The following is a 27,912-nucleotide window of genomic DNA, read 5'->3' on the forward strand; positions in this document are numbered from 1 at the left end:
AGGAGGGAAGGAAGGAAGGGAGGGAGGGAGGAAGAATAAAAGAAAGCAAGCCCTACCTTATTTCCATAAACTGAGTTGAGATAAAAAAAAAGAAGTGTCCAACCTTTTAGATCTCTAGGTCTCTAAGAATTACTAGAAATAGTATGTTTCTTACCTTTCATGATTCCAACATGAAGTATTTACAAGATAACTCAGCGTTCTTTTCTGTACTAAAGAATCGTTAAAACTTTAGAAGATTTTTAGTGGAAAATGAAGTAAAGACTGTCTTTAAAAACTAAGGAAATGAGAAAGGTATGCGGGCTGCCTAAGTTTCTTGGGCGGGGGTTGTTTGGGAAAGAGGGTGAAGGAATTCAGACGTTCACGACCTTTGCTTAAAGGGGCAAGAGAGGACGGTCCCAGTTCCCAGGGTAGGTGTCTTCTGGGAAAGTAGGTTTGTGGCGACAAAGGCCCGCGGCCGGGCGGAGGGTGGAGCCCGCGTAGGCCGAGGATGGGGCGGGGCGCGGCGGGAGCCGGACGCGGGCACCGCCCACAGTGCTCCCGCGCCGGCCGGGGCGAGTGGCCGGGGTTCCCGTGCCATGGGGCGGCTGGTGGGTCTGAGCCTGCTGGGCATAGCGCTGGCGCTGCTGGGCGAGAGGCTCCTCGCACTCAGGTAGGTGGGGCCTTCTCGGAGCGGCTGTCCGTCCCCGGGACGCCCTCCCCGGAGCCTCCCCCGCCCTTGGGTGCCCGGACTCCCGGGCCGTGGGCTTCGGGGAGGGCGGAGGCCGCGGAGGGCTTCTCCGCACCGGGGACGTGGCCGGTGGGGACTCTTGGTCGTTCTGCTTCCCCGCTGGCTGAACCCCCTGACTCCGCCCCCGACTTCCAGCAAAACCTGACACACTTTGGGCTGAATCTCCAGATTTTTTAGAAAGTTTGCAACCCTTTGCCGCTTACAAAGTTCTTTTCTGCTTAGATGGACAAGCAAGTGCTTTGCAAGTGCTCGAAGGCAAACTTAGGGGCTTTATCTTGAAAACAAAACGATTCCTCATGCGTTGAAACTTTAATTATGAAGGTTTATTTCAGGTCATTGGCGCTGCTTCTCGTTGTTGCCCACGCTAGCCTCCGTCTAATAAAGTTCTCCACTTCTCCCCTGCATAGTTTAAGCAGCTTTCTAATCTTGGCGCGCTGGATCAACTATAATTGGCGATATTCAGCTACCGGTCTTACATCACTTCCTTGTTTCTCTCTTCACCTTGGAACCCTGAAGCCAGAATGCCAGACAGCACCAGCCTAGTCTTATCTCACATTTTAGTGATAATGAAAAAAACACGGGTGGGGAAAACATCATCGTTCCTAAATTACCAACTCAAATTGTATAAAGCCTCATGCAGAAGAATTCTAAAAGTACTGAGCACCTCCTATGTATGGTGCAGTCCTCACCCTTGAGAAGTTTACCCCATTACAGAGGAGGAGATAAAAATATGTATGTATAAATTAGGATGCCCAGAACAGGTACAACCACCCCTACAGACTTAAGGAGGAAAAATTACACCGCTAAAGGTGGAGTCCAGTAGGAAGACGCGTTGGACATTGGCCTTGAAGGTCGGATGAAACACACTGGGATGGAGGAGCCGTCCCAGGTGGAGAGTGCGGCTTGAACTAGGGGATTACCAGGCAGCAGTGTGGAGACTAGCAATAGAACGTTTTGAGGGGAGCGTAAAGGTAAGGTATGTGAATCGTGAGGGGAGGGGAGGATAGATTTGTGATGGTTGAATATGTTACAGAATTGGGTCTGCTGTGATAGGCAAAGGGGAACTGTTGATGCTTGTTTGTTTTGTTGTAAACAGGATCCTGTTAAATCACATAGAGCACTGTCATGCTGGGTGGAGATGAAGTTGAAAGGATGAGTTGCACTAGAGCTTTTGTTCCCAGTCCTGGCTGCAGTTCGGTTCTCCCACAGGACTGATGTCCAGGCTGCGCCCCACAGATTCTGATTCAGTCGGTCTGATCTTTCTAATGTGCCATTTGGGTTGAGAAGTATTAGAAGAGAGAGCACAAGGGGAAACCAGTTAAGGTATCCCAGTCATTGGGAGGGAATAACAGGGGCCCAAACTCTGGAACCTCAGAAGTGGGTGTAGTCACAGGTGATAGACACCAAAGTTTTCAGCTCTACTCTGCAGTAGCTATAGCTTCATCTGCAGCTAGAGGGATGTGTATGTGTTGGAGGGGATTGGTGGTAGAGTTGGAAGAGGCTTGCTTATGGGTAGGAAATGAATGTGTTGGCGTTAATTTTCATGTTATATAAATGCCTGACCTGCTCTGCAGAACATTCTTGAGTTGGATGATTTTGTGTGGTCAGTCTGGCCTCTGTCAGACCTCAGTTTCAAAGGCAAGACCACCAAAATTCACAAGCTCATTAAGTTGTCCCTAAAGTTCTACCCACCAATTACTTACTGCAAATTGGAGGTTTCTCAATTAACCATGTTTTCCTTCCTACGAATCTTGGTGTTGTAGTTTTTTAAATTTGTAATACATTTTGTAGTTTACATAGAGTTTATAGTTTTCAGATATTTTACAACTATTTGTTCATTGTATGCCACAATGATTTTCTCAGTTATTTAACAGAAGTATTAAATAGTTTAGTTTTTTTTATCACATCCACACAGCTCATAAATATTCAAGGTAGATGAAAACTTTGATGGTTTTTCTCCTTCTTATTTTTTTAATTGTTTATTCTATTACAGTTGTCCCAGTTTTTCCCCTGTGGCCCCCCTCCCCCCAGCCCACCCGTCTCACCCGAAGCCAACCCTCTCTCCGTTGTCCACGTCCACGGGTCATTCGCACGTGTTCTTTAACTACTCCCTTCCCCTTCCTTCCACCATTCTCCGCCTCCCTCCTCCCCTCCTACAGCTACCAGTCTGTTCCACGTTTCCGTGTCTCTGGTTCTGTTTTTCTCATTAGTTTATTTTGGTCATTGGATTCCAGTTATAAGTGAGGTCATACGTATTTGTCCTTCGCTGACTGGCTTATTCATGCTGCTGCAAAAGGTAGGAGACTTTTTTGTTTCTCCTGCATAGTATTCCATTGTGTAATCTGATCTTGAGTTTTTAAATGCAAGTCCCTTTAAATGATAAATCTCACTGCTGCAAACCTCAGAAAACGTAAATAAAGCTTATGTACATAGAAAGTACCTGATAGGTAATTTACAATGTAATGCATTTTTTTCTTTATAAAGATTTCACTGTAATTAACTGTATTGATAGTGACTTTATAGGGTGGTAACTTCATCGGATAGATGAAGCCCCATGTCAGCTGAGGTGAGAATGTTGGGATGAGCGATGGGTGGCAAATTTTGCAAATAAACATGTAGAATACCCACTTAAATTTGAGATTCAGATAAACAACAAATCATTTTTTAGAATAAGCATATCCCATGCAATACTTGGTACATAATTACACTTAAATATCATCTATTATTTATGTGAAATTAAGTGAGCACCTTGTATCTTGCCACTGGGCGACTTTATGATTGTAGACTGTCGAGGACCTACTGTTTCTAGAATTGGGTGGAGTGCTCAGATGCATTCCATTTCTCCTTTCAGACCCTTAATGTCTGTTTCAGAAGAGATAAGGCACGTTCAGTGCTGGATGGCCATAGACTAAGTCTAATTAAAAAATCAGCATTTCCCGTCCCCCCCCATAAGAAAAGGCTCTTCAAAAATACAGGGGTTCTGTTTGTTTGTTTGCTGTCATCTGGTACCTGCTGTTTCATTACTCAGTGTTTTTAGGCAGTACTTTGGCACTCAAGTTATTTCTCTCCCCCAGGGTGCCCACTTAAATTGCAACTTGAATTTCAGATAAACAATGAATAAATTTTTAGCATAAATATGTCCCAGGTGGGTAAATGGCATCAGAGTTGTCTCTCTTCCTCTGAACTGTAACTGGCTAAGGTTCCCAGGGGAGGATGGTATAAAATACCCAACTTTTCTGCTCCTTTCTGGTTGAGCAATAAAAGGGAAAATAGAAGTATGCAAATGTCACCAGGCCAGCTGCTTTCCGTTGCAGAGCAGGCACGTTGGAATGAATCATGAGACCTGAGTGCATCAGAGACCTGTGTGGGGGCAGGAACCCCCAAAACAAGCGTCTGAACGTTCTGCATCTTGCCTGACACTTTTATGACCGTTCCGCCCAGAAGTTCTCCAGTCTGCTTTTGGATCTCTCTAAAGGATCAGCTTCTTTCTCAAACCACCATCCTCATCATTTTTGTGTGTGGCTACAGTGTGCTCATCACTGTGTCAGACGTGTCAGAAGTTCTTTATATTAAACCAAAATGCACATTTAGTGACATTTGGAAAGTAATCCCTTTTACATTTCTGACTTTATTCAGTCTTCATATATGTCTTCCTTTCAATGTTGTCTCTGTAAAAGCTGAGGCTGAGAGGGGTTAACCAGTTAGTTCAATAAGTAATTGCCGAGCCTGTCTGTACTCCAAGCCAGGTCTTCTCATTCCAGATACCGAGTTCCCCAGGTCCCCACAGCCTCCGAGCTCTCCTGCCATTGTTAGAGATTTATCCCAGCCTCGCAGGCTAGAGCACAAATTCTTAGGTACTATGTGCAAGCATTACAGGGGTTCAAGGGGTAAATTCCAAAGGGTTTTACAGGTTTGTCCATAAAAGATAAAGCCCAGGTTTGTCAGTATTTAAGTCTCTACTTAAAGCCCCAGTGGTGGCTTGTAAATTCAGAGGTTGTGAGGTATGGAACAAAGGAGTGCCTGGTAGCAAGACCACACATGTTCCAGTTCGCTCAGGGCACATTGGTCACACAGCCGGGCACAGCCTTGCCGCTCCCACCCAGTGAAGCGTGAGCATGATTGACCGCCCTGTCTCCTTCCACTCTAGATGCGCAATATTGTTTCCTGAGTGAAATAAATCTACATCGATTTCACGGCTTTGACCGTTGGTTCATGCTTTGTGGACAGGTGGCCTGAATTTGTTTCCTAGCTCCATGGCTCACCTGAGACCTTAGCTTTTTATTTCACCTTTGTGTGTCTCAGTGTCCTAATCTGTAGGATGAGAATGATAATTCTACTTGCTCTATAGAGGGGCTGTGAAAAATAAATGAGGTCATTCTCGGAGTGTGCTGAAACAATGTCAGTCTCCTAGTAAATGTTTGGTGAAATTACCTATAATAACAAGGATGTGCAAGCAGGGGTTCTGGCCTTGGTATCCGTGGATCCCTTTGGCAGTCCTGGGAAGCTGTGGCTCCTCGGCCTCCTGTTTGTAACTGCATGGAACAAAATACACGGGAGTGCAAACCCAACTGAAATGCTCTCTAGTGCTTAAATACCATGGCCAAAATGTCTTTTAATTTGATGTATGACATAATAACATGGCCTTTATTAAAGCCTTAAACAGATCTAGAGGTAATTGGATATCTAAGGGCAGATATATTTTGAAGTACTGATGAGTATAAATGATGTTTTGAGGTGTTGACCACGTCTGACGTGTGACGTAGCAGTGCCTGTAATTTCTCTTAGTGACAGAGTTGTGGCTACTGCTAGTAGAAAATTTGCTTTGTTACCTACTCCCATCGTCAAAGGAACTACTCAGTTTCAGTTAGAGGTTTAAGTAAAGAGGTATTTTTCTCCACCCAAGGTCACAGATCTTGCAGTTTTTCCCATGGACTCTTTCAAGGTCACTGGACCCCAAATTAAGAACCCTGAGGTGCATGTTTTTGGTGGCCGTCATCTGGAGAGTGATGGCTGGCTCAGTCGAAAGAAGGCAGTATATGCTCTTTCCCGTATCATACCTGTCATATACTTGTAACTCCAAGGAAAATAACTACATTTTAATGAAGAAGAAAGGGGATGTGAGAAAAAACAAAAGGAACCTAGAACAGAGACGGCAACTAGCTTTCATCTTCAGCCCTGGGGGGTGGGGAGAAGTGCTGTGATTGGCCAGCAACGCCTGCATGACCATGAAGTGGCGAAGGCCGAGCTGTCTGACCTAGTCCATTCACGAGCATGCTATGGACAGAAAGTGTTGGGAGCAACAGGCTTTAGCAAAGATACCACTTAACAGTGTTTGGACCTTTTTTTTTTTTAGCATAAATGCGTTTAGGCTCATTGATTTGCTAGTCCAAAGAACTTCATCTCACTGTCTCTCTGTATCTCCCAAACTGCTGACATCTGTGATCCGTTTGTAGTGTTGCAGCTGCAAGAGCATACATCGAGTTAGTGGTAGCTTACACAGACAGAGGCTGTTTTCCTCACATGATAAAACTCTGAGTCATTTTAGAGCTTGTCCATCGAATCACTAGAACTAGGTTCTTATATTTTTGTCCTTAGATCTAATGGCTTTAGGTCCCCACACTTGCGTGAAGGGCACTGGATGGTGGCCATAGGCCCGAACACTGCCTGTGCAGTCAGATCACAAAGGGAGGAGTGACGCCTGCCTGCCCGCTCTCCTTGTGTCTGCTTTTCCTTTCCTGAACAAGAACTCTCTTTCCTAAAAGCCTGGGTCACGTGATTATACTGAAATACCAAGGAGGCTGGAAAAGCAATTGTTTCCCTTGCCCGCCTCTGCAATGGGAAGGTTCCAGGAGGAAGTGGGTGAGATTGACTTTAGGTTAGTCAGCTAGTAGGGTCTGCCGCTCCGGAATACAAAGGTCCCTTTCCCAAGGAGCAGGGAGCTGGTCGCTGTGCCACGCAAAACCCTAGCAGTTCTCTACCGAGAGAATTTGAAACTCTCGACGGATCCCAAAGGATGGGAGTGCAATCCTCTCTTTCTTTTATCCTAAAGACAAGAAAACCTGATTTGGTGAACTGGAAGCTGTGCATGGCCCTTGTGTGACTCTTCAGGCCGTCTGCACATGCAGCAGTGAACTAGTTGATGAAGATTGCCCCACTAGCAGAGTGTAATCGTCAGTCGTTTATGCAAACTAAGTTGACTCTGAAAAATACCCCGTATTAAACTGTTCCAGCACATCTGGATTTTATTTTATCCATCTAGTCTATCTTTGAAAAAGGTAGGTGGTAATCATCATTGTCCCGTTTTTGTACAGTTAAATGGGCATAATAGGAAGTTGTATAAAATTGGCACNGGATGGTGGCCATAGGCCCGAACACTGCCTGTGCGGTTAGATCACAAAGGGAGGAGTGACGCCTGCCTGCCCGCTCTCTCCTTGTGTCTGCCTTTCCTTTCCAGAACAAAAACTCTCTTTCCTAAAAGCCCGGGTCACGTTATTATACTGAAATACCAAGGAGGCTGGAAAAGCAATTGTTTCCCTTGCCCGCCTCTGCAATGGGAAGGTTCCAGGAGGAAGTGGGTGAGATTGACTTTAGATTAGTCAGCTAGTAGGGTCTGCCGCTCCGGAATACAAAGGTCCTTTCCCAAGGACCAGGGAGCTGGTCGCTGTGCCACGCAAAACCCTAGCAGTTCTCTACCGAGAGAATTTGAAACTCTCGACGGATCCCAAAGGATGGGAGTGCAATCCTCTCTTTCTTTTATCCTAAAGACAAGAAAACCTGATTTGGTGAACTGGAAGCTGTGCATGGCCCTTGTGTGACTCTTCAGGCCGTCTGCACATGCAGCAGTGAACTAGTTGATGAAGATTGCCCCACTAGCAGAGTGTAATCGTCAGTCGTTTATGCAAACTAAGTTGACTCTGAAAAATACCCCGTATTAAACTGTTCCAGCACATCTGGATTTTATTTTATCCATCTAGTCTATCTTTGAAAAAGGTAGGTGGTAATCATCATTGTCCCGTTTTTGTACAGTTAAATGGGCATAATAGGAAGTTGTATAAAATTGACACTCAAATAGGTGGTACATAAACTTGATTAAAACTGCAGCTGTGGCTGTGCTATGTGTCAGCTATGCTGACATAGCTACGCCTGAACTCGTATAGTGTCACCAGAACCTTGGAGGTCATCTAGTCTCATCTTTATTTCATACATAAAGACTGAGGCCTATAGAGGTTGACTGACTGGTCAATGGTCAGGCAGTCTGACTGGTAAGGGAGATACACGGCTTTCTTCGCTCCTTTCTGAGAAAAGCGCAAGAGCCGATGAGGGCACAGCCTCTGGGTGGTGCCTCCCGGCTGGATGCCGAACCTCAGGAGAGTTGCTTCACCTCTGAACCCGTGGAAGTAATGGTACCTACTTTAAGGGGGGTACTGAGTGGAGGGGGGCAAAGGGAAGACTTGGGGCAGCTGTATCAATAATAAATACTTTAAAAAAGAATTTAAGCCCTGGTTGGTGTAGTTCAGTGGATTGAGCACGGGCCTGCGAACCAAAAGATTGCAGTTCGATTCCCAGTGAGGGCACATGCCTGGGTTGCAGGCCAGTTCCCAGCAGGGGATGTACAAGATGCAACCATACATTGATATTTCTCTCCCTCTCTCATTCCTTTTCCCTCTAAAGATAAATAAATAAATAAATAAAATGAGAATTTTAAAAAAGAATTTCTTGAGTTCATTCCGGTAAATCACAATTATGGCAGTGTCAGTATATTTTAGCTATTTTTATTACTGGTTTCCTTTTATCGCCTATAATTATCGACACCATTGTCCTCATCACTAGTATCACTACCACAGCTACAACATTAGGCTAAATATACTTGTTTTCCTTTTTAAATCCCTCCTACAATTCATGAATGTGAGTTAATGTATTTTTGCTTTATTTTTAAATTTTAGTTGTTACTTTTTGTTTTTTAGTATATCAATAAATTTTATATTATTTCATTTACTTGATTTTATTTATTTTTTTAAGAGAGAGGAAGGGAGTACAAAGAGAGGGAGAGAAACATCAGTGTGTGGTTGCCTCTGGCACACCCCCCATTGGGCTCCTGGCCTGCAACCCAGGCATATGCCCTGACTAGGAATTGAACCAGCAACCCTTTGGTTTGCAGGCTCGCGCTGAATCCACTGAGCTATACCAGCCAGGTCCCTCATTTATTTTAGATTGCTTTATTTCTATATTGTTTCAAGAAACTTAACACTATTGTAGTTCTGTGATTTCAAATACATGCTAGCGCTTCAGTTAGAATTGCCAAAATACAGGGATGGGCAAAAGTGATTTACAGTTGCATTGTGACACTTTTGAGTTAATCAGGCTCTTGTAATCATCATAAATTGCATCATCATCTTGCATGTCTTTCCATATGAACAACTGTAAACCTACGTTTGCCCACCTCTGTAGGTAGTAATTGCCCACGAACTGTTTGTGATTCTGGGTCATCTGGGCCTAGGTTTTCTTGTTCGATTTTGTTGAGAAACCAGTAGCCTTCCCCATATTCACTGTCTATAAGTCAGAAGCTGTCTCGGAGATGAATAGGAGAGAGACGAGCGGCAAGTTGTGCTCTGGTCTCTTCATCATGTGGATGTGTGAAGCGCCTTGACCAGCGTAAACTAGCTGCACTGTTATTATTTATGACTGTAGAGAACAGATATAGAAGGTGAGACAGTGAGAGAAGAAAAGGGAAGCCTGTAGTACATGACCTTCGAAACAGAAGATCCCAGATGTGTTTGCCCAACCTGCTTTGTGGCCTTCTACCCTAGGGTGGGAAGAAAGAGGGAAGATACCTTGCTAGAGCTCATCATTTTCTCATTATTTCTGCACGTTAGTTTTCCTGAATCAACAGCAAGTAGTTTTGCCAAAGTAAGGGGTGCTCTCCAAACTCCTCACCCCAGTGTGTATTGTCTTGGGAACGGGGCCTTCTCCACCTACGTTAGTAGCTCTTGGTGGGTGTCTTCTGTGTGCCAGGCTCTGACCAGTGTTGTTTTCTCTTGCCCTCCCTTCAATCACGGTGTCATTTTGCAGCGGGTCTGAGCATTTCTTGGCTCTCTGGGTCTTCAGAGGGAAGACAGGGCTCCTGGTTATACAGCTAGGGCTCTTCCCACAGCACCAGAGCCGTGGGACAAGTGACGGGGGCCAGGTTTATATTTGCATAGAAACTGGCATTAGAAGTTTTGTTGGTTGAGTTACTGACTTTCTTTTGTAGCCCACATTAACCTATAGAACTGTAGGATATGCATTGCTATTTTAACTTCATTTCTGGTGCCATTTTATGTCCCTCCCCTCGTCTTTCTACCTTCTCCTTGCTCTACTTTAGATTAATGCTATGTTTTCTGTATGGCTATAAACCTCTTAAACCCTTTCTGCAACAAAGCAGGGAATACATAAACAGATGATTTTTTTTTTTTTTGAACAGGAATCGACTTAAAGCTTCCAGTACAATAGAATCTATAGACCTTCCAAACTGCCACCTGATTAAAGGCATCGGTAAGCATGAGAAATTGCTTGTTACCCACCTCACATTGGTTGGCCACCAACACTCAGAAACTCTTTAACAGTATTTTGGCACACAATTACTGCTTATCAGAGGAAAAATCACATTAGAGCAACAGAACATCTTCAGCCAATCTCTTTTGATTTCATGCTCCCTTTATTTCTTCTTTTACTCTGACTGTAATTTATTAATTATTTCTATAATCCTATGTTTATTCTTTGCACTCTTGCTTGCTTACTGACTTTTAGGAACATTTTTGATAAAGTCGATATTCTTTGTCATGTGTGGCCTTCGAGATCTGTGTTCCATTAGCTTGGTAGTCAGCTAGTAGAGGTAAGACAGAAGGTGAACAGGTTATGACATAGGAAATAAAAATCTCTCAACAAAATCTCTATGCCCCACAGAAATCGTCCTTTATCTCCACAAAGGCTGCTTCTTATCCTTCCCAGTGTTCCCATTGCAAATGCAGACATGTACAGGCCTCCTCCAGAGATGTTGCTGGTTTGCTTCCAGACCATCACAATAAAGTGACTACTGCACTCAAGTGAGTTGCAGTCCTTTTGCTTGTGGAGGGTGTTGCTTCTAATTTGTAAAAAACACAATATCTGGGAAGCAGTATGTATCCATTTCCTCCACCATTGGCATCTTAGTATAAGCTTACATTCCGCGACCTGCTTTATTCTGAATGAAGTGTGAACAGCTTTCCACATCAGCACATGGGGATTTGCCTCGTTTTTTCTGGTACATACATGTACCATGATTTATTTAACCATTTCCCTCCTCAGCGCACATTTGGGTGGTTACAGTTTTTGCAGCTGCAAACAAATCAGTGAACATGATTGTTGTATGTATAGCTCTTGCATTTGTCTGCAGGTTAAATCCTTTGTAGTGGGACGGTTGTTCCATTAGCAGATATGCTTACAGTCATCACTCTGTTGCCCTTGAGTTAGCAACACTCGGAAACTCCATGGCTGATATTTATAACCAGGCCCTCTCCAGACATGGCTCACAGTGCTCTTAGCGAACACAAAAGTGTGGTCATCAGCAGAAGCAAGCGTGTGTTTGCTTTTCACACAAGTGAAAAGCAAGGAGGTTTCACTTTCGTGAACCCTGTCAGCATCTAGAAGAGCCTTTTCCACTTCAAAGTTTTTTTTTTCTCCTTTGCCCTTCTGTTTCCAAGGTGCTCTGTCTCCTTTCCTCTGTGGCTGCTTTTCTCCTTTTCCCAGTCCTAGCTCTCCTCACTTAGACTTCCTGACTTCTTCTTCCTGGGGCTCCTCTTTGTTTCGGTTGCCCAAACATTTAGCAGGAAGTTATAAACTCAGTATCAAATACCAGATGGACCAGATCTGTGCTGAATTATACAGACAGTTCTAGAACTAAGGTTATCTGGAATCCCAAGAAACTCAGCAATGCATCCTGCCTTCTGGCTGCCATTGCAAAGGGCCCCCTCAGAATTGGTCACTAAGCAAAAGCCAGATGGCATCTGGAAGGGATGTCGGGAGGTTGAGTTAGTAATCTTTAAGGTTATGTTTGCCACTGAGTTAATAATCGTCAAATTATCAAGCAGCCCTTGTCCGGTGAATCCCAGCTTCTGTGAATTCAAGTCTCAGAAGAGACAACAGGGCACAGCCAGATGCAGCGCAGGACGCACTGCCAACCGTATTGCTGTTGTAACTCACTGGGATGGAGGGCCCCTCAGAGAAAAACCAGCCCAACAACATTTGTATTCAGAACAAGCATCTGTCTCTGTTTGTGACCTTTATGTTGTGATGTGCGTGAGCTGCTGCCTGGAATTGGAAAGAGCGAGGAAATAGGTCACCTGTGGCCCCTCTTGTGAAGTGTTCAATGCCTCCGAGACACTTCAGAAGGCAACAGAGCGCAGAGGATGAGTGATTAGAAGCACATTTGGGATACATTTTTAGATCCAATTAAAATTGAGCTTTTTCTGGCTGGCATAGCTCAGTGGATTGAGCGTGGGCCTGCGAACCACATGATTGCAGTTCGATTCCCAGTCAGGGCACATGCCTGGGTTGCAGGCCAGTTCTCAGCAGGGGACTCACAAGAGGCAACCATACATTGATACTTCTCTCCTTCTCACCTTCCCTTCCCCTCTAAAGATAAATAAATAAAATATTTAAAAAAAGAATTGGGCTTTTCCCCCCTCTTTATTTTGGTTTTGCTCTGTGGTTGGCACACACTATAAGAACATGTGTTGAATGCTATGTGTGTGATGCATAATGGCTAATCATAGCTCATGGGTGTATGTTTTTAACAACAGTTGCTTATTCGGTGGTCTTTGATTACAAGGAATCACTGTGCTGGCCATTCTTCCCCATAGTGGTAAAAGCAATTTCTTATGGTATGCAGTGAGATAGAGAGGTTCTCATGTTTACTTTCCAGTTTGGAAACAGTAGTAGCCATGTACTCAAGGCCAAGTAATCCCTCCAGGAGGTGAGACCACTACCCCTTCCTCTTCAACACACACACACACACACACACACACAGAGCAATCCTGCCTTTACCATGACTGGTGTTTTGTCCATATCCTATCATGTCTTTCTGTTTTTAATAAATAATAATCATCTACCACACACACAGGATGTGTACCTTCTGTGGGACAGAAAGGGAGTTCACTGTTCCATTTTTTTATTCCTTCCCAGTGTGTCTTACAGACAGAAACTACGCTTTTACACGCCTAGGATTTGGGAAAATGCCAGTTTCTAAATAAAAAATACTATAATGGCAAGAAGTAGTGGACTGTATGTGAAGCTTGAAAGTTTAAAGCATTTTCTAAGTGTTTTCAAAATGCTGGCATTCAGAGTCCTGGTCTAAAACAAAATTTTGAATGTGTTATCTCACTGGAGTGAATTAAAGATTTATATACTTGGCAATCAAGACCTTTACAACAATTGCTGCTTGGGAGATTTTTTTTTAAAGGCATTAAAATGTGTAGCTCTCATCGTTAAGTACCTTACAGTCTGCCTGTGAGTAAGAAAACAACAGAACCCTACTACTTGTGAGATAGAAGTATTTTTTTCTTTTTATAACAGATGAGGACCTAAGGCTCAGTAACTTTTGCAAATTCTCTTTCTAATATCACTCTCCCAGAGTGATTATACAGGTAGCTAACTAGTAAACTAAAAAAGTGGAGAGGAAAAGCCACATTACATATAGGATACTCTGCTGGGTATGGCCAGGGCTGACTTGCTGTTACAAAGTTACAGTAAGTAACTTAGAGACAGAGAAAGGTATTTACCATGATAGTCCCAAAAAGAGCAAATGGCCTAGCCTGACTAGGTGACTGTGCCCAATGTGGTCACTCTGGGACAAAGGCTGACAAAGCAACACAGCTCTGGCAAGAGAGGTGATTGTCAACAGAATCAGAAGGGGTCAGAATCAGCTGTGTGCTAAGTTAGAAGACTGGAGAAAAGGGGGTTTGGAAGGGTTTTTTAAAAATATTTTATAATTTTATTTATTTACTTATCTTTAGAGGGGAAGGAGAGAGGGAGAGAAACATCAATGTATGGTTGCCTTTCGTGCGTCCCCTGCTGGGAGTTGGCCTGTAGGGAACCCACCTGCAACTCAGGCATGTGCCCTGACTGGGAATCGAACCGCCATCCTCTGATTCACAGGCCTGTGCTCAATCCACTGAGCTACACCAGCCAGGGCTGGAAGGGGTTTTAAAGAACAGGATATGAATTGGTGACAATCTTGGTGAGAGGTATGGACGCAAGCATTTTGGGGTGGAAGCCAACCCATGGAATTGACCACAGCTGAACTTACAAAGTGAAGTGTCCATAGAGAGGAACCAGGGAGTGGTTCTGACAGAAACATTGTTAAATGCCAGGCTGTTGTTTTTTTTGTTTTTTTTTTATATGCTTTTAAGTCAGAACAAAAGGATCTGAGTCCCAGCTTTTCAGTCTGTGATCTTGAATAATTTGCTTAACCTTTCAAAGTGTCCATATTCTCTATTCTAAATATATTAAGAGATCATGATATTGCTTCTTAGGGCTGTGAGACTTAAGAAATAATGTGTATCTTTGCTTAAGGAGCCTGATACTTAGTAAACAATATATGTTAGTAGCTATTAATGCTACTAGTACTCCTCTGTTTTTTATTATTGGAGGGAAAAAAATGTTTCCGGCATTTGACTTCCTTGCAGTAATCCCACCAAATTGGTGATAAAAGATGATAAAAGCCCAAGTAATGGCTGTAGGTAAGAAGATGGGGGAGTAAATCTGGAGAGTATTCTAAGGAAAGCTGCAGGTATCTTTTCGCCCTGTGGAATTAGGCCATGGAATGAAACATTAAGAAGAAGTTACAATATAGTTGAAATGAGAATATCTTTTAAAAACTGTTCTTTCTTGATTATTTAAACAATACTATCATTTGTAGAAAATTTTAAACAAAAGAAAAATATAAAGACAATGAAAATTACTCATAATCCTACCATCCAAAGAAACATTTAAAAATTGTTTATGTATTTTTTTTGTCTGTGTGTAAGCATGCACACATGGAAATAAAATGGCCTTAATAGTTTTTTCAATACTACAAATTTGAGTTGAGCTCCTACTCAATGAAATAGACCCAGAAAGCAGAACATGGACTTGAGTTCTGTGTGTGTGTGTGTGTGTGTGTACATGTGGATGTGCTGTGGAGTTCCCCTGGCCCCTGCCAGTGGAGAACCACCATGGCACTAGAGCCTAATGCTTCTGAATCTTTTTGGAAGTATTACAGATCCTTTTGGAAATCTCAGGAACCTTTTCACAAAAAATTCTCATCTGCACATACAGGAGACAGTTTACATTGCACAGAATTTCAAAAGGACCATAGACTCTTTGAAACCCATTTTGGCTCCGTAGGAATCCACAAACCCCAGGTTAAAATTTCTTTCACTATATCGTGATTAAGTTGATAGATATCTCCTTTCCAAGGAACAGGCAGATGGATCATCTTTACAAAGAAGTTGTTGGCATTTTAATTTTCTTTTACCTTACTATGTTAGAGCCAGCAACACTGGAGACAACCAGCCAAATGCAAACTTATGAATCAAAACCAAAATTGGCCAGATAGTTGCTGGGTTTTTTGTTTTTTTTTTGGACAACCTAGAAATATAATCTTAGAGAAATCTTACGGAAAGGGAAAGATTTGATTTTGTGGATTCAAAGAATGTGTCATGATTTGGCTTAATCTCTGCCATTTTTATTCCTCTTTTCTGGTGTTGGGTCTATTATCTGTCTGCACAATTTACACAGTGAGACCACTGGGAAGGTCTTACATCTAATTATTTGCTGTGGTGCGTGGAGTGTACTGCCCACAGTCAATAAACAATCAATAGTAATTGTGGTCTGCCTAAGAGACATGCATTAAAGCTTCAGTTGGCTTAGGTGCATGGTATTTTTCATTAATTTCCTTTGCTAGCTTTTTTTGCAATTTAAAGCCTAAATTTAAAGATTAAACAGAAAGCTTTCTTTGCTCTTGAGAACAAGCAGGCATTGTTTTTTAAAGAGGGAATATGTAATCCCAGGTGTCTTCTCTCTGCTAATGAGAGAAATGTCTACGTTTGCTTTAGATTGAATGAGCAGAGAAAGGGACAAGGCTATTTGCATGGTTAAATGACTAGGAGCCCTTCATTTTGAAAGTAATATTCCCCTGATGTCAATTACTTTTGTACAGACATCTGGATGTTTATCATAAGGGTGTACAGATGTCAACTTTTTCTGTATTATCCCTGGAAATGTGGTGATTACTTGACTTTGATTTGAGTAAACATAAAATATGTAACATTTAAAGTCAGAAGTTCACTGCCGGAAGGGATTTAGACTGATGTTCACTGAGGAGTGTTAGTTCCTCAGAAAAAAAAAACTCGGAACCATCCCTAAAGATTCAGGCACTGATAAAGTAAGCAAAATCCTAGTTATGCTCTGTTAAACAAATAACAGAATTTGAACGTGACATTTATCTGTCTCCTGAACTTGCAGAAGCTGGTGCTGAAGATATTGACATTCTCCCCAATGGTCTGGCTTTCCTTAGTGTGGTGAGTACCTTCGGTCTTCCCAGTCTCGGGGGAGGAGGTCCAGGGGAGTTTGATGAGACCTGCGGAGCAGTGACTTATTTTTACATTACTCACTTTTAAAAATATGTTTATAAAAAAAAGGTCAAACAGGATCTTGGAAAATTTCCTCAAACTTATCTAAATGCAGAGATCAAAAGGTCTCTGTCAGTTGGTTATTTTGCCCTTTATGTCCCCACGGCACTGTACTAAAATATTCCAGTGCAGTCTGTGTTTTTAAAGTTTTTATTTAGAGGAGGGGGTACTGTGGGCATTGGTTTGAAAATTCAATGGGACATTATACAGCATCCCCTGTTTTAAATATAGTGTCTACCTTTGTTTCCGTTCGATATTCAACTTGCTGTCATTTATTTATTTTCAAACAATGTATCAACTTTCTCAGAGAGAGCCAATGTGTTTCCTTCTTTCTTTTCCCCTTACACAGCCAATCATAAGTAGAAAGTCATCGACAGCTTATTTATACCCTTTACTGTGCCTTGATTCTTATAAGCAGAAAAATAGTCTTTTCAGGGCCCATGAGAGTATGACTTTGAAGTTGCTTGGTCTGTGTGATGCTGGCCTACGTTAGTAGGCACTGCAATTGGGAAACTGTCTCCGTGGGCCAATGAGGGTGTTCAGACCGTCGTTCTTTCCGGGCTGGGCCCAAAGCAAGGGTCCTTGGCATCTTCGTGGATTCGGTTTTCCTAGAGGAAGAAGTCCCCAACTTTGGAGGCAGCCTATAATTACTGCTTTTCCTCTCGGCATGTGTTATTTTCAGGCTCTGAGGTTCAGGAGGGATGTGAGAAAGTCGGGAGTCACAACACTAATAAAACAGTTGTCAGACTCACGAGAGAGGTGAGAGGACTCGGCTCAGATGAGAATGAGGTTAGACCACTCTCTGGGCGCCCGATGGTTTTTATGTGGAAGCCGGTGCACAGCTGATTGTTAGCGCTGAGGGAAAAAGGAAATGCTGTGCGCTTCCAATAGAAACACCAATGTTTATATTAAATTTTTAAAATATGGTTGTAAACAAAGTGTATATAATAACCTCCACAGGATGAGTAAAATGGCATGTCCAGGAGGTCTGTGGGTTTGTTCAGAGGCCCAAGCTTGCACATACACCTACAGGCTGAGAAGAAACACTAGGGCTATGAGTCAAAATTATTCGTAACTGGAGATGCAAAAATCCTGAGTAAAGTCGAAGGCAGTTGCTTTTGTAATTTTTATTTTTTGACAAGGAGGGGCTCCCAGAGATTTGTGTCATCAGGATGCACCTCGTTCAAGATTTTCTCCCCATAGGAATATACCTGAATTTGGAGGACTGAGGTTTCTAAGCACGTAAATCGGTAGCCATTTCTTTTCTTCTCTTCCCTTTCCTTTTTTATCCTCACCTGAGGAGGATGCTTTTTTGAGAGAGTAAGCGGGAGGGGGACAGGCAGGGGGAAAGAAGAACGTTGATGTGAGAAATGTTGGTCAAACGTCAGTCGGCTGCCCTCTTTGCATTCTCATACGAGCCCTGTCTGGGAATCAGACCTGCAACCCTTCGGCTTATGGGGCGGTGCTCTAAACAACTGAGCCACACTAGCCAGGGCGAAATCTATGGCCATTTCAGCTGAGGGGCTTATAGTCACAATGGTCTCATAACTATGTTAACAGAATTTCCTGGGGTCTTTTTCTTTTTAGATTTTATTTATTTATCTTTAGAGGGGAAGGGAAGGAGAGAGGGAGAGAAATATCAATGTATGGTTGCCACTCGTGCATCCCCTGCTGGGAACTGGCCTGCAACCCAGGCATGTGCCCTGACTGGGAATCGAACTGCGATTGTGTGGTTCACAGGCCCGCGCCCAATCCACTGAGCTACACCAACCAGGGTCTGGGTTCCTTTTTTCTGTATCCTTCCTTGGTTATATGACTTTCATTTCTCTTTTTTCAAATCTAGAAATAAGCCCACTTATTCCTTTAATTTACTCAGCACTGTTTCTGATATTTCCCAGAATATGGTTCTTTCTAAATTAATAACTCATATGTCTTGTCAGTTGTTCATTCTTCTTCTGAGCGTTTTAACTCATCCGGCCGGTCCTGTTCCATAGTTACGGGTTTGAGGGTCACCTCAAAACCAGCGTCACACTTAATGAGGAATTGGATGACACCCAGGAGATTCTGAAAAAGATTTAGATGGCAGCACGGATGTATTTAGCACTACTGAACTGTACACTTAAACATGGTGAAGGTGGTAAATGTTGTGTGTGGTTTACTGTACGTAAAACTAAGATTTTAAAAAGGGAGGAAAAACGGATTTAAATGATAGAGAGAATGAAAATAACCACAAATAGTTACCGCCCTCCCTGGCAGAGCTTCCTGTGTGCGGAAGCCAGGCTGTTCTTGGTGGGATATTGATAAAGGAGAAGATCATTACCCACTGAGGGGCACTGCTGGACGGCAATAGCGTGACTCCAGTTCCGTTCTGCTCGCCGGCCCTGCCAGCCTTGTTCAGTTTTTTTTTTAACTGGAGAGACTATCTCTTATGTCCAGTTTCGTGCATAAAGTGAGACTTCTTTTGGTACTCTTTTAAAGTATGACTGAAAAGATTTAAAAGAGAAAGGACCTTGATTATTTCAGTGGGTGCCAAAAAAATCATTAAGTAAAATTCTAACTCAACCCTGATCTGAAGCTCCAGGAACTCAGGCCTTCCTGTGCACCAGGAACAAGCAAGTAGAAAATGTAGTTGTAATAATAATAATAATAATAATAATAATAAACAACAACAGCAACATTTTATTCACAATAGCAGCTTAAATTTCCAAAATTTATACAGAAAAATAAATGAGCAGAAATATGGAGGACTATAGTGTAAAGATAAAGCAGTAATGTGGGGACTTGCCATATATGTATTTTGCCATATTTTATAAATAAGCTATGGTAATTAATATGTGGTATATGAATAAGCACAAACCCTCAAACAGACCAATATGTAAACAGGAACCTAGAACACGATAAAGGCGGCATTTGGACTCAGTGGAAAAAGGACAGGCCGTGTGCCATTCACTAACCCGGGTCCTGGGTTCTAGCAGTAAACAAATGAGACAGAGCCCTGCCTCGTGTTCCAGCGGGGAGGGAACAAGTGCAGATAGTGGCCTCGCTTTAACAACATGTTACGTAGGGCGAGGCAGTGGGGAGTGACAGCTGTGGTGAGGGTGGAGCCGGGCTGCCATTTCTATAGGTTTATCTGTCAAATGGCAGTAAGTGACATTTGGCGCAGATAAAGAAGCCACACCCTGGCTGGTGTGGCTCAGTGCATCGAGCACCAGCCTGTGGACCAACAGGTTGCTGGTTCCATTCCCAAGCAGGGCACATGCCTGGGTTGTATACCAGGTCCCCAGTGGGGATGTGAGAGAAGCAGCCAATCGCTGTTTCTCTCACATGTCATGTTTCTCTCCCTCTTTCTAACCTTTCCCCTCTCTCTAAAAATAAATAAAATCTCTAAAAAAGAAGAAGAAAAATTTGAGGGAAGAAGGCCTCGATCTGTAGTCTAGGGAGGGGAGCATTCCCAGGCAAAGGAAACAGTGTGTATAAAGGCCCTGTGGTGAGAGTGTGCTTGGTTTGCTTGAAGAACATCAGTGAAGCAATATGGCCGAGGCAGCATGAGTGAAGACAAGGTTCATAGGAGGTGAGGGCCCAGAGATAGAGCGTTCGGGGTGGGGTAGTGTGAAGGAGGGTGACCAGGGCAGATCCTACAGGGCCTTTAGGCTATCGTAGGAATTTTCACTTTTAATCTGAGATGGGAGTTTCAATCACAGGTGTAACATCATCTGACAGAACAGGCATTGATGTGAGACTAGATTTCTGCAAGGAGTCAGGGACAGAAGCACCAAGGCCAGTCACAGTGGCACTTTGGACCAGGGCAGTCGCGGAGGCAGTGGTGAAGGGTGGTCACATCCTTATGAAGGGGTGTATTTTCAAGGCAGAGTCAACAGGATTTGCTATTGCAGCAGACATGGGACGTGAGACGTCCCATGGGGGCAGTCTTGACTGACTCCGTTCACCAAGGCTTCTGGCTTTGCAGAAGCAAAGGGCAGGCTGTGGGCTTGAAGGTACACAGTCAGTGTGTAAACTTTCATGTATCCCCACCCTCAACTCTAGCTGGTATCTTCCTGCTCACTAACCTTCCGGCTACCCTCTGAAGAGCCAAAACCCCTAGTCTTCTGCCTCAACTCAGAAAAATCAGTTATTGTTCACCTTTCAGCTTTTCCTCTCCTAACTATTATTTTTCCTATTGTCTCCTCTCTACATTTTTTGTTTGTAGCTTTATGCCACTGCCTTTAACCAAAGTCTCTATTTATCATTTATTTATAGTTCCTACTTTAGTCCATAAAAATACTGAAGCCTTTATATTTAACCTTTACCCCTGTTTTGAAAAGGGTCTAAAATGTCCAGGAATGCACAGCTTTGCACCAGATAAGCCTGGAGGAATACTGATGATGGATCTGAAAGATGAAAAGCCAAGGGCATTGGAATTAAGAATTAGCCGTGGCTTTAATTTGGCATCATTTAACCCGCATGGGATCAGCACTTTCATAGACGGTAAGAGCTGATGAGCTACCAACGTTAAGAAACTCGCAGTGGTTTGTAAATGACTGTGGAAAATAGATTCGGATCATGTCTATTGTAAGAGATCAGTTAACTCATGAATTATTCCTGTATCCTTCATACAAATAAGTTAATCCTTTGCCTTTTCAGCCAAGTGTAAATTATGCTGCCTTTTGAAATTTTGAACAGTTAACACCTGAAAGAATGTTTAGATTTCATAACCTTTTTATATACACCTATGATCATTGCATTAAAAAAAGGAGCTGGATTTCTGAATTAAACTGTCCACAGATTATTCATGAATTCTGTATTGGAGTGCAAAACATTCTTTCTTAAAGGTCAGGGGACCAGTGATCAGAAATAACAGCAGGCAAACAGTGATGGGAAAGACAGGGAGGAAGAATGATCTGAGACATTTAACCTTTGCTTGCCCGTGGTATTTAAATGTCAGTGTCTGCCCAGGAGTCCTAGGGTTCTCAGGTAAATTAACCCTGTTGTTTCTGTTTCTCAGATGACACAGTTTATCTCTTTGTTGTAAACCACCCAGAATCCAAGAATACGGTGGAAATTTTTAAATTTGAAGAAGAAGATAATTTTCTTTTGCATCTAAAAACAATCAAACATGAGCTTCTCCCAAGGTACTTAGTCCTTTTGTTTATTCTCCATTTTAGCTCCAGAATTTTCAGATGCTCCCCATGGCGGTCCTCTCCCCTAAAACACACGCACATAAACATGCATTCGTGTGTGTGGTTTCCCTGTAGAGCAGGGAAGGTCAGTGTCCCTCATTACAATAATCAGTGTCCTATGCGGACTCCCGTGAGAAATGATGAAATGCCAAAACTACAGGGAGAGATGCTCTTTGGACTCCCTTGAGAAATGATGAAATGCCAAAACTACAGGGAGAGAGGCTTTTCGGGGCCATCCTGGGAGTAGAAGATGGACCTCACCATTTTTCCTGCTGTCCCCTTCCATCGTAGATAACTCTTTGCTCAACTAAACAACAATACCTCTCCTGTCAAGGAAGAGCAGCCTGCTTTGTATAGAATTTGTATGCTTTGTGAGGGACTAATGCAAAGTGTTCTCATGGGGTCAGTGGTGGCCACAAGGTAATGACCGTACAGAATTGGAAGGATTCAGATTGGAAGTGGGTCACTACTCCTTCAGGAACACACAGCTGACTGATAATGTGACCAAAAGAGAGTCGTGTAACTCCCTAGCTCAGCTGGCATTAACCTACTGCTTTTTTAGAGTTTGAATTTGATAGATATTTTTAATTTCTACTTCCCTACCTAGGGAAGCATGTAACTTCAGCCATTCTTCCAGAAATGCGCTTCAGAATAAACAGGAGCAGAAATACCACCCAGGTAGCCCCTGCATGACAGAGCTCTTTCAGAAAGAGGGGACCCACCTATCCTGTAGCTCTGTTTCTCATTTCACAATGGAGAAAGCCGCTCTTTCAGAAAATTTTGCATCGGGTAATTGGAATTTAAATTTAATAACACATTTGCCTAACAGGTTTTAAAAATGTAATTGTTTTTAGCATATAAATCTCTCACCTAAAGCATTGTACTGTGGCAATTTCATCATCCATTTCTCTGCAAGTGTTTATTGAATGCCAGGTTGTTCTCGGCTGGTTGGCTTTGTGAGTGAGGTAGAAATTGAACAGTCAACCATAGTTTGACTAATAACTAAGCAAAGAAACTCAGGAAGACCCAGCAACTGAGTAAATGCAAGCTAGGTAAATGTTACTGGCCTCCCAACCAGCGCACCAACCAAAAGGCTCTATACTAAGGCCCTACGTTTCTTGCTGTCAAAACCATAGTGTTGGCACCAAGTCCTTTGTTACTATAATGACCCTGCTTTAATCGCTAACTGGCCTGTCTTCAAATTGCCTGGTACCATACAAAATTGTTCTTTGGCAAATGGTATATACTAGATTGCATGTTGCTACAGCTATGTGATTTTAGCTGAGCTTTACCTGAGAAACCTCTTCCCCCAAATTTAAAGCATGTATTGTGTAAACCTTCCGGATTCCTAATCTTTAATATGGAGACCCACTGGCTTTTTCTTTTCTCTTACATGTTATTTTTTCTCTTTCAGTGTGAATGACATCATAGCTGTTGGACCTGCACATTTCTATGCCACCAATGACCACTATTTCTCTGATCCTTTCCTAAAGTATTTGGAAACGTACTTGAACTTGCACTGGACAAACGTTGTTTATTATAGTCCACGTGAAGTTAAAGTGGTAGCTGATGGATTTGATTCAGCAAATGGGATTAGTATTTCACCTGACAAAAAGTATGATCCCTTATAAAAGTAGCTTCATTTCCTCTCAGTTGTGGTCATGGGCCAAATTCTTCACTTTTCTTTTCAGCGTGGAAATAGCTTACTTGATGTTTTTGGTCCATTATATATAATATACATGATAGACGATTAAATATGCATATGTAATATATTTCTTATATAAGTGTATGCATTATATGTTTATATACAATATCTGACATTTGTTATATATCATTATATAATTGTGTAAATGTAATTTTTAATAAAATGGGATCATATTTATATATACATATCAAAGTATCAGGTAGGTGTTTTCTTTTAAATAAATATCTCATTGTTTTATTGGCTATATATTATTCTATTATAAGGATGATTAATTAATTTAGTTCTCTGTTGATGGATACGTAGATTATTTTTTTCTTTGTAAAAGCCATTTTGTATGTCTCATTTACAACTTAAACTTAGCCAAATATTTTTTAAAGACAAACTCCCTTTGGGAGCATTATAGTATAATGGTAGAATCTTCAGATTTGGAGTCATACAGACCCAGGTTCCAGTGCCCACTAGGTGCTGGCTTAAATGTGGTGCTAATGGGCCCCTTCTCTTTGCTTGTTTGTAGAAGTGTTTCTGTAGAACATCCCCTTAAAGTAGACCCATTTGCTCAAAAAGTGAACCCTTTAAATGTCTTTAATACATATTGTCAAATTGCCTCCCATAATTATCTTACTATTTTTATAGGTCCAACCACAGCCCATAGAAAAGATATTAAATTCTTTATTACTTTCCTCTTTGCTGCCTAAGCACTCTGAACAATTTAAACTACTACAGATATAACATGAAATAAATTTGGCAGTCCTTGACACCTAAATATCTTCATTTTTATGGCAAAACTTCTTTCACATTGTTTACAGAAAATGTGTGTCCGATCATTTAATTTATCTTGTCTATAACTGACACTGTCTAACCTCCCCATCCAAATCTGTTTTGCTTTCCAACTCTCACCTTTCTGAGTCAAACTTCCCAGTCATTCAAGCTAAAAATAGTAATAATAATAATAATAATAATAATAATAATAAAAGGGGCTTCCGCGTTAATCCTTCTCCTGTATCATTTCTTTCCAAACAGTAAGTGAGTCGTGTCAGCTGTACCTGTGTGGACCCCCACTCCCACCCCCGTCCTTTGCACTGACATCTGCCTGGTGCAGCGTCTCATCCTCTGGCTGGAGCATTAGACATTCTTCCAACTTGTTTTCAGCCCACTTCCATTTTCTGCCAGTGTTGTCGACTTCTCTCTCTGTGTTCAACCAGCCTTTAAGAGCCCCCAAAAGAGGGAGCTCTCTGTGCTTCATCTTTGACTCATGCTAAGCACTGCCAGGTGCAGAACAAATGCTTAGTAATTGTTGAATGGAAGTGACCATTTGTTATTATGCCTCTTTGTTTTCTAAAAATTCAGTGGAACCCAATTGCTTATTAAATCAAGGCAGGCTAAAGGGTTGGAATTTCGTTAACAGGCTAACTCCAACCTCCCTTTTCTACTGTTTTGATACTTTTCATGCTTCAGACAAAGAACTCATTATTTTGCAAACATGCCTCTCTCATTCTTCCCCCTGTGCAGTAGCTCACTTGTTTCCTTCTGCCTTGAAGGTGTTTTGTCCTCATGTTCTCAAATCCCGTCTCTAGTACCGTATCGGTGCAGATGCTCCTCCCTTTGTGAGCCCTTTTATGTTCTCAAGAGTCTAGATATTTCTTCAGTCTCTAGACCTGAAGTATTTCTCATAGTACCAGTCATGCTGCATTATTTGTTTAATGTGTACAAACCAGTCTGATCATTCCAATATACTATAAACTTTTAGAGGGGGAAAGGCTGTGTCTTTTTTGTGTTTCTGTCACAATACTGAGTTCATGGCCTAACACATGACGATTGCTTAATAGAACAGTTGCCCCAGAACAGTCCATTCAAAGGGTGAAATCAAAGTGGTCCGTTAATTCATTCTTTGGACAGATTGTTCTGAATAAGTACCTAGCTCTTACTCCTAAAGTTTTTAATATGTTAATAAATACTTTATTAACTATTAATGAATATTAATAGTAAAACATGTAAATAACTGTACTATAACATGTAAATGATACCTAGAAATAAAAAATTATATTGTGAAATATAAAAGCTTTTTTTCCTGAAGCCAAATATTTGTTCTGTTGTCCTTTCAGTGACAGATATCACAGCCTTTATGTTCAAAATGATGTTCTCTATATTATTTTTCCTCACCAACTTTTTGAAAAATAATTTAATAATTCCATGATTGTTGTAGCGACACTGAATTGATTTTGAAAGCTTACTTTTTAAATAAGAATTGACTTAATCAAGCATTTCTTGAGGGCCCATCATTGACTAACTTATTGGCAGATTATTAAGACTTATGCTTGCCTGCTGTGTTAGTGAACCTCCATATTGCCACAGACCTCTGACCAGCGTGTCCCTTCTGCACAGGTACATCTACGTGGCTGACACCTTGGCTCATGAAATTCATGTTTTGGAAAAACATCCCAATATGAATTTAACTCAACTGAAGGTGAAATATTTCTTTATATATGAAGTCTACATTAATCTATTCTACTTTGAAGTTACATAGTTATACTGTAGTATAGCAGTGCCTCACTCAGAACAGAGTATGCATGCCAGTGTTGGCATTCCAGTTTTTCAAACACTGCCACCTTACAGCTGGCTGAGTCTCCCAGTCTAGCAGTCGTGAAGACCGGCTGCGGTTGCATGCCGCAGTGGGCGGGGGGTGATGTTCGCATCAGGTTTAGAGCCCATTACTTGAAGGAGCCATGGCACCTGATGAATTCCAATAAGAATTTTCACAATTGAAAAGACGAATAGATGAATTCTGAAATGAAGATTTATGCACATTGTCAGTTCTTTCAATAATAAATGAAGGTAGAAATTGGGTTTCACGCCGTTATTATTTTCTTCTTGCTTGACAACACATATTTTAGATTGATTAAGAATTTTCTATTTTGCTTTGAATGAGTTCTTTGTCTAACTGATCATTGTGCATCTTTTGAGGGAAAAGGAATTCATTTTGTAGAGAGATGGGTTATCACCCTAACTTTCTTAATTTCGGGGAAGATGAAGAGCGACTCTAACTCAGTTTATTAAATTTATTCTAAGCAATATTGATGTTAAAGGAGTGGAAGCAGGGAGATATAATTTCCTCACGTGCATAGAGGCAGGAAAGATTAGCCCTAAATTATTTAATCAAGTTTCTCATGTCATTTAGCTATTGATGTTTTTTCATTTGGAAGGTACTCAAGTTGGACACACTGGTGGATAATTTATCTATTGATCCTTCCTCGGGGGACATCTTGGTGGGCTGTCATCCTAATGGCCAGAAGCTCTTCATTTATGACCCAAACAATCCTCCTTCATCTGAGGTTTTTATGTTTTTCGTTCTCATCCTTAATTATGCAAGTCTTTTTGAACTAATGATATAGTACACTGTCATGGGGATGGTTTGTTTAATTAGTCTTTTTAAACCAGTAATACTATAAACTAACGTAGTGGTTTTGCAATTGCTATAAGCCAATAATTGGCAGCATTTCACATTGCTTAAATACTTTTAGAAAGGTAATCTTTTGATGCACTCAATTATGGTGGCAGCAAGTGAAAGGGCATTTTTATAAAGACACGTGGGCTCCCTATGTGGCACACTGGCAATTTTTTAAATACCTGGCTTATTGTCAACTCACCACATGTCATGACTTTTGTTCCAGCTTTAAAGTAGTGTGACAGTAGGTGTATTAGTGTGGAAGTATTTCTGTAAATGCTCAATTACTATAATAATACTAAATTCTGTGTGTTGGCATGAAATAAGTAGATGTTAAGAAAGTACTTTCTTTGAAGGTTTAAGAAAGCACTTCAATTAAACATTTAAAATGACTGGTAGCTGCTATTTTTCAACCACATGCCCTCTTAATCATTGTTTCATGGTGAAAGACGGATTATTGGTGATGGACTGATGGGCATACGGTGGTTCTATAGTAATCCTTTGTCTCTCCTCAATAGGTTCTCCGCATCCAAAATATTCTATCAGAGAAGCCTACGGTGACAACAGTTTATGCCAACAATGGATCTGTCCTCCAGGGGAGTTCTGTGGCCTCAGTGTATGACAGGAAGCTGCTTATAGGCACTTTGTACCACAGAGCCCTATATTGTGAACTCTAAATTGTACTCTTGGTATGTGAGCGTGCTAACTTCTGTTAACAATTAATTTTCTATGAATCATTAATTCTGAGAGAATTTAACCAGCCAACTCGAGCCAGGAATGTATGACTTGTGTGGTTAATTTTATTTCAGCAAGGGAAGGCCCTTCCGTTCTTGTAGCACTTTTAACAAAAGGAGAATGAACAGGTTTTTTTTAAAAATGTCAAGTTAGAGAGAAGCTGCTTTTGGTAAAGTGAATACACTTTGCACAAAATAAGCCTTACCTCTTCCTTTCAATGGCCAGCGGTGAATTCCACTGAAACAGGGTAGATCTATTTCCTTAAAATGTGAGTGACCTTCACTTCAACAGCATGACCACTGTGACTGTTTGGAACTACTGAGAGATAACAGGTTTGGATGTTTTATACTTACATCTTTGTTTACTACTAAAGAGTTGGAGTTCTATTAAAGACTAACTGAAGACCAAGTTTTGTCTGTGTTTCATTCTCAAGGCAGGTC

At 41.7% G+C, this 27,912-nt stretch overlaps 1 protein-coding gene across 1 annotated transcript; it reads left to right on the forward strand.

Moving 5' to 3' along the window:
- The first annotated feature begins 512 nt into the window (after positions 1 to 512).
- Positions 513 to 27,898, forward strand: PON2 (paraoxonase 2). The gene is made up of 9 exons (XM_037046452.1): positions 513 to 649; positions 10,188 to 10,258; positions 16,247 to 16,302; positions 20,736 to 20,898; positions 21,416 to 21,542; positions 23,005 to 23,205; positions 25,678 to 25,759; positions 26,496 to 26,624; positions 27,256 to 27,898. The coding sequence occupies exons 1-9, from the start codon at positions 576 to 578 to the stop codon at positions 27,412 to 27,414; spliced, it is 1,062 nt and encodes a 353-aa protein (XP_036902347.1). The 5' UTR covers positions 513 to 575; the 3' UTR covers positions 27,415 to 27,898.
- The last annotated feature ends 14 nt before the right edge of the window (positions 27,899 to 27,912 follow it).

The sequence above is a fragment of the Sturnira hondurensis genome, unplaced genomic scaffold (genome assembly GCF_014824575.4).
Source record: "Sturnira hondurensis isolate 20B ecotype Veracruz unplaced genomic scaffold, ASM1482457v3 Scaffold0005252, whole genome shotgun sequence".
Taxonomy (NCBI): domain Eukaryota; kingdom Metazoa; phylum Chordata; class Mammalia; order Chiroptera; family Phyllostomidae; genus Sturnira; species Sturnira hondurensis.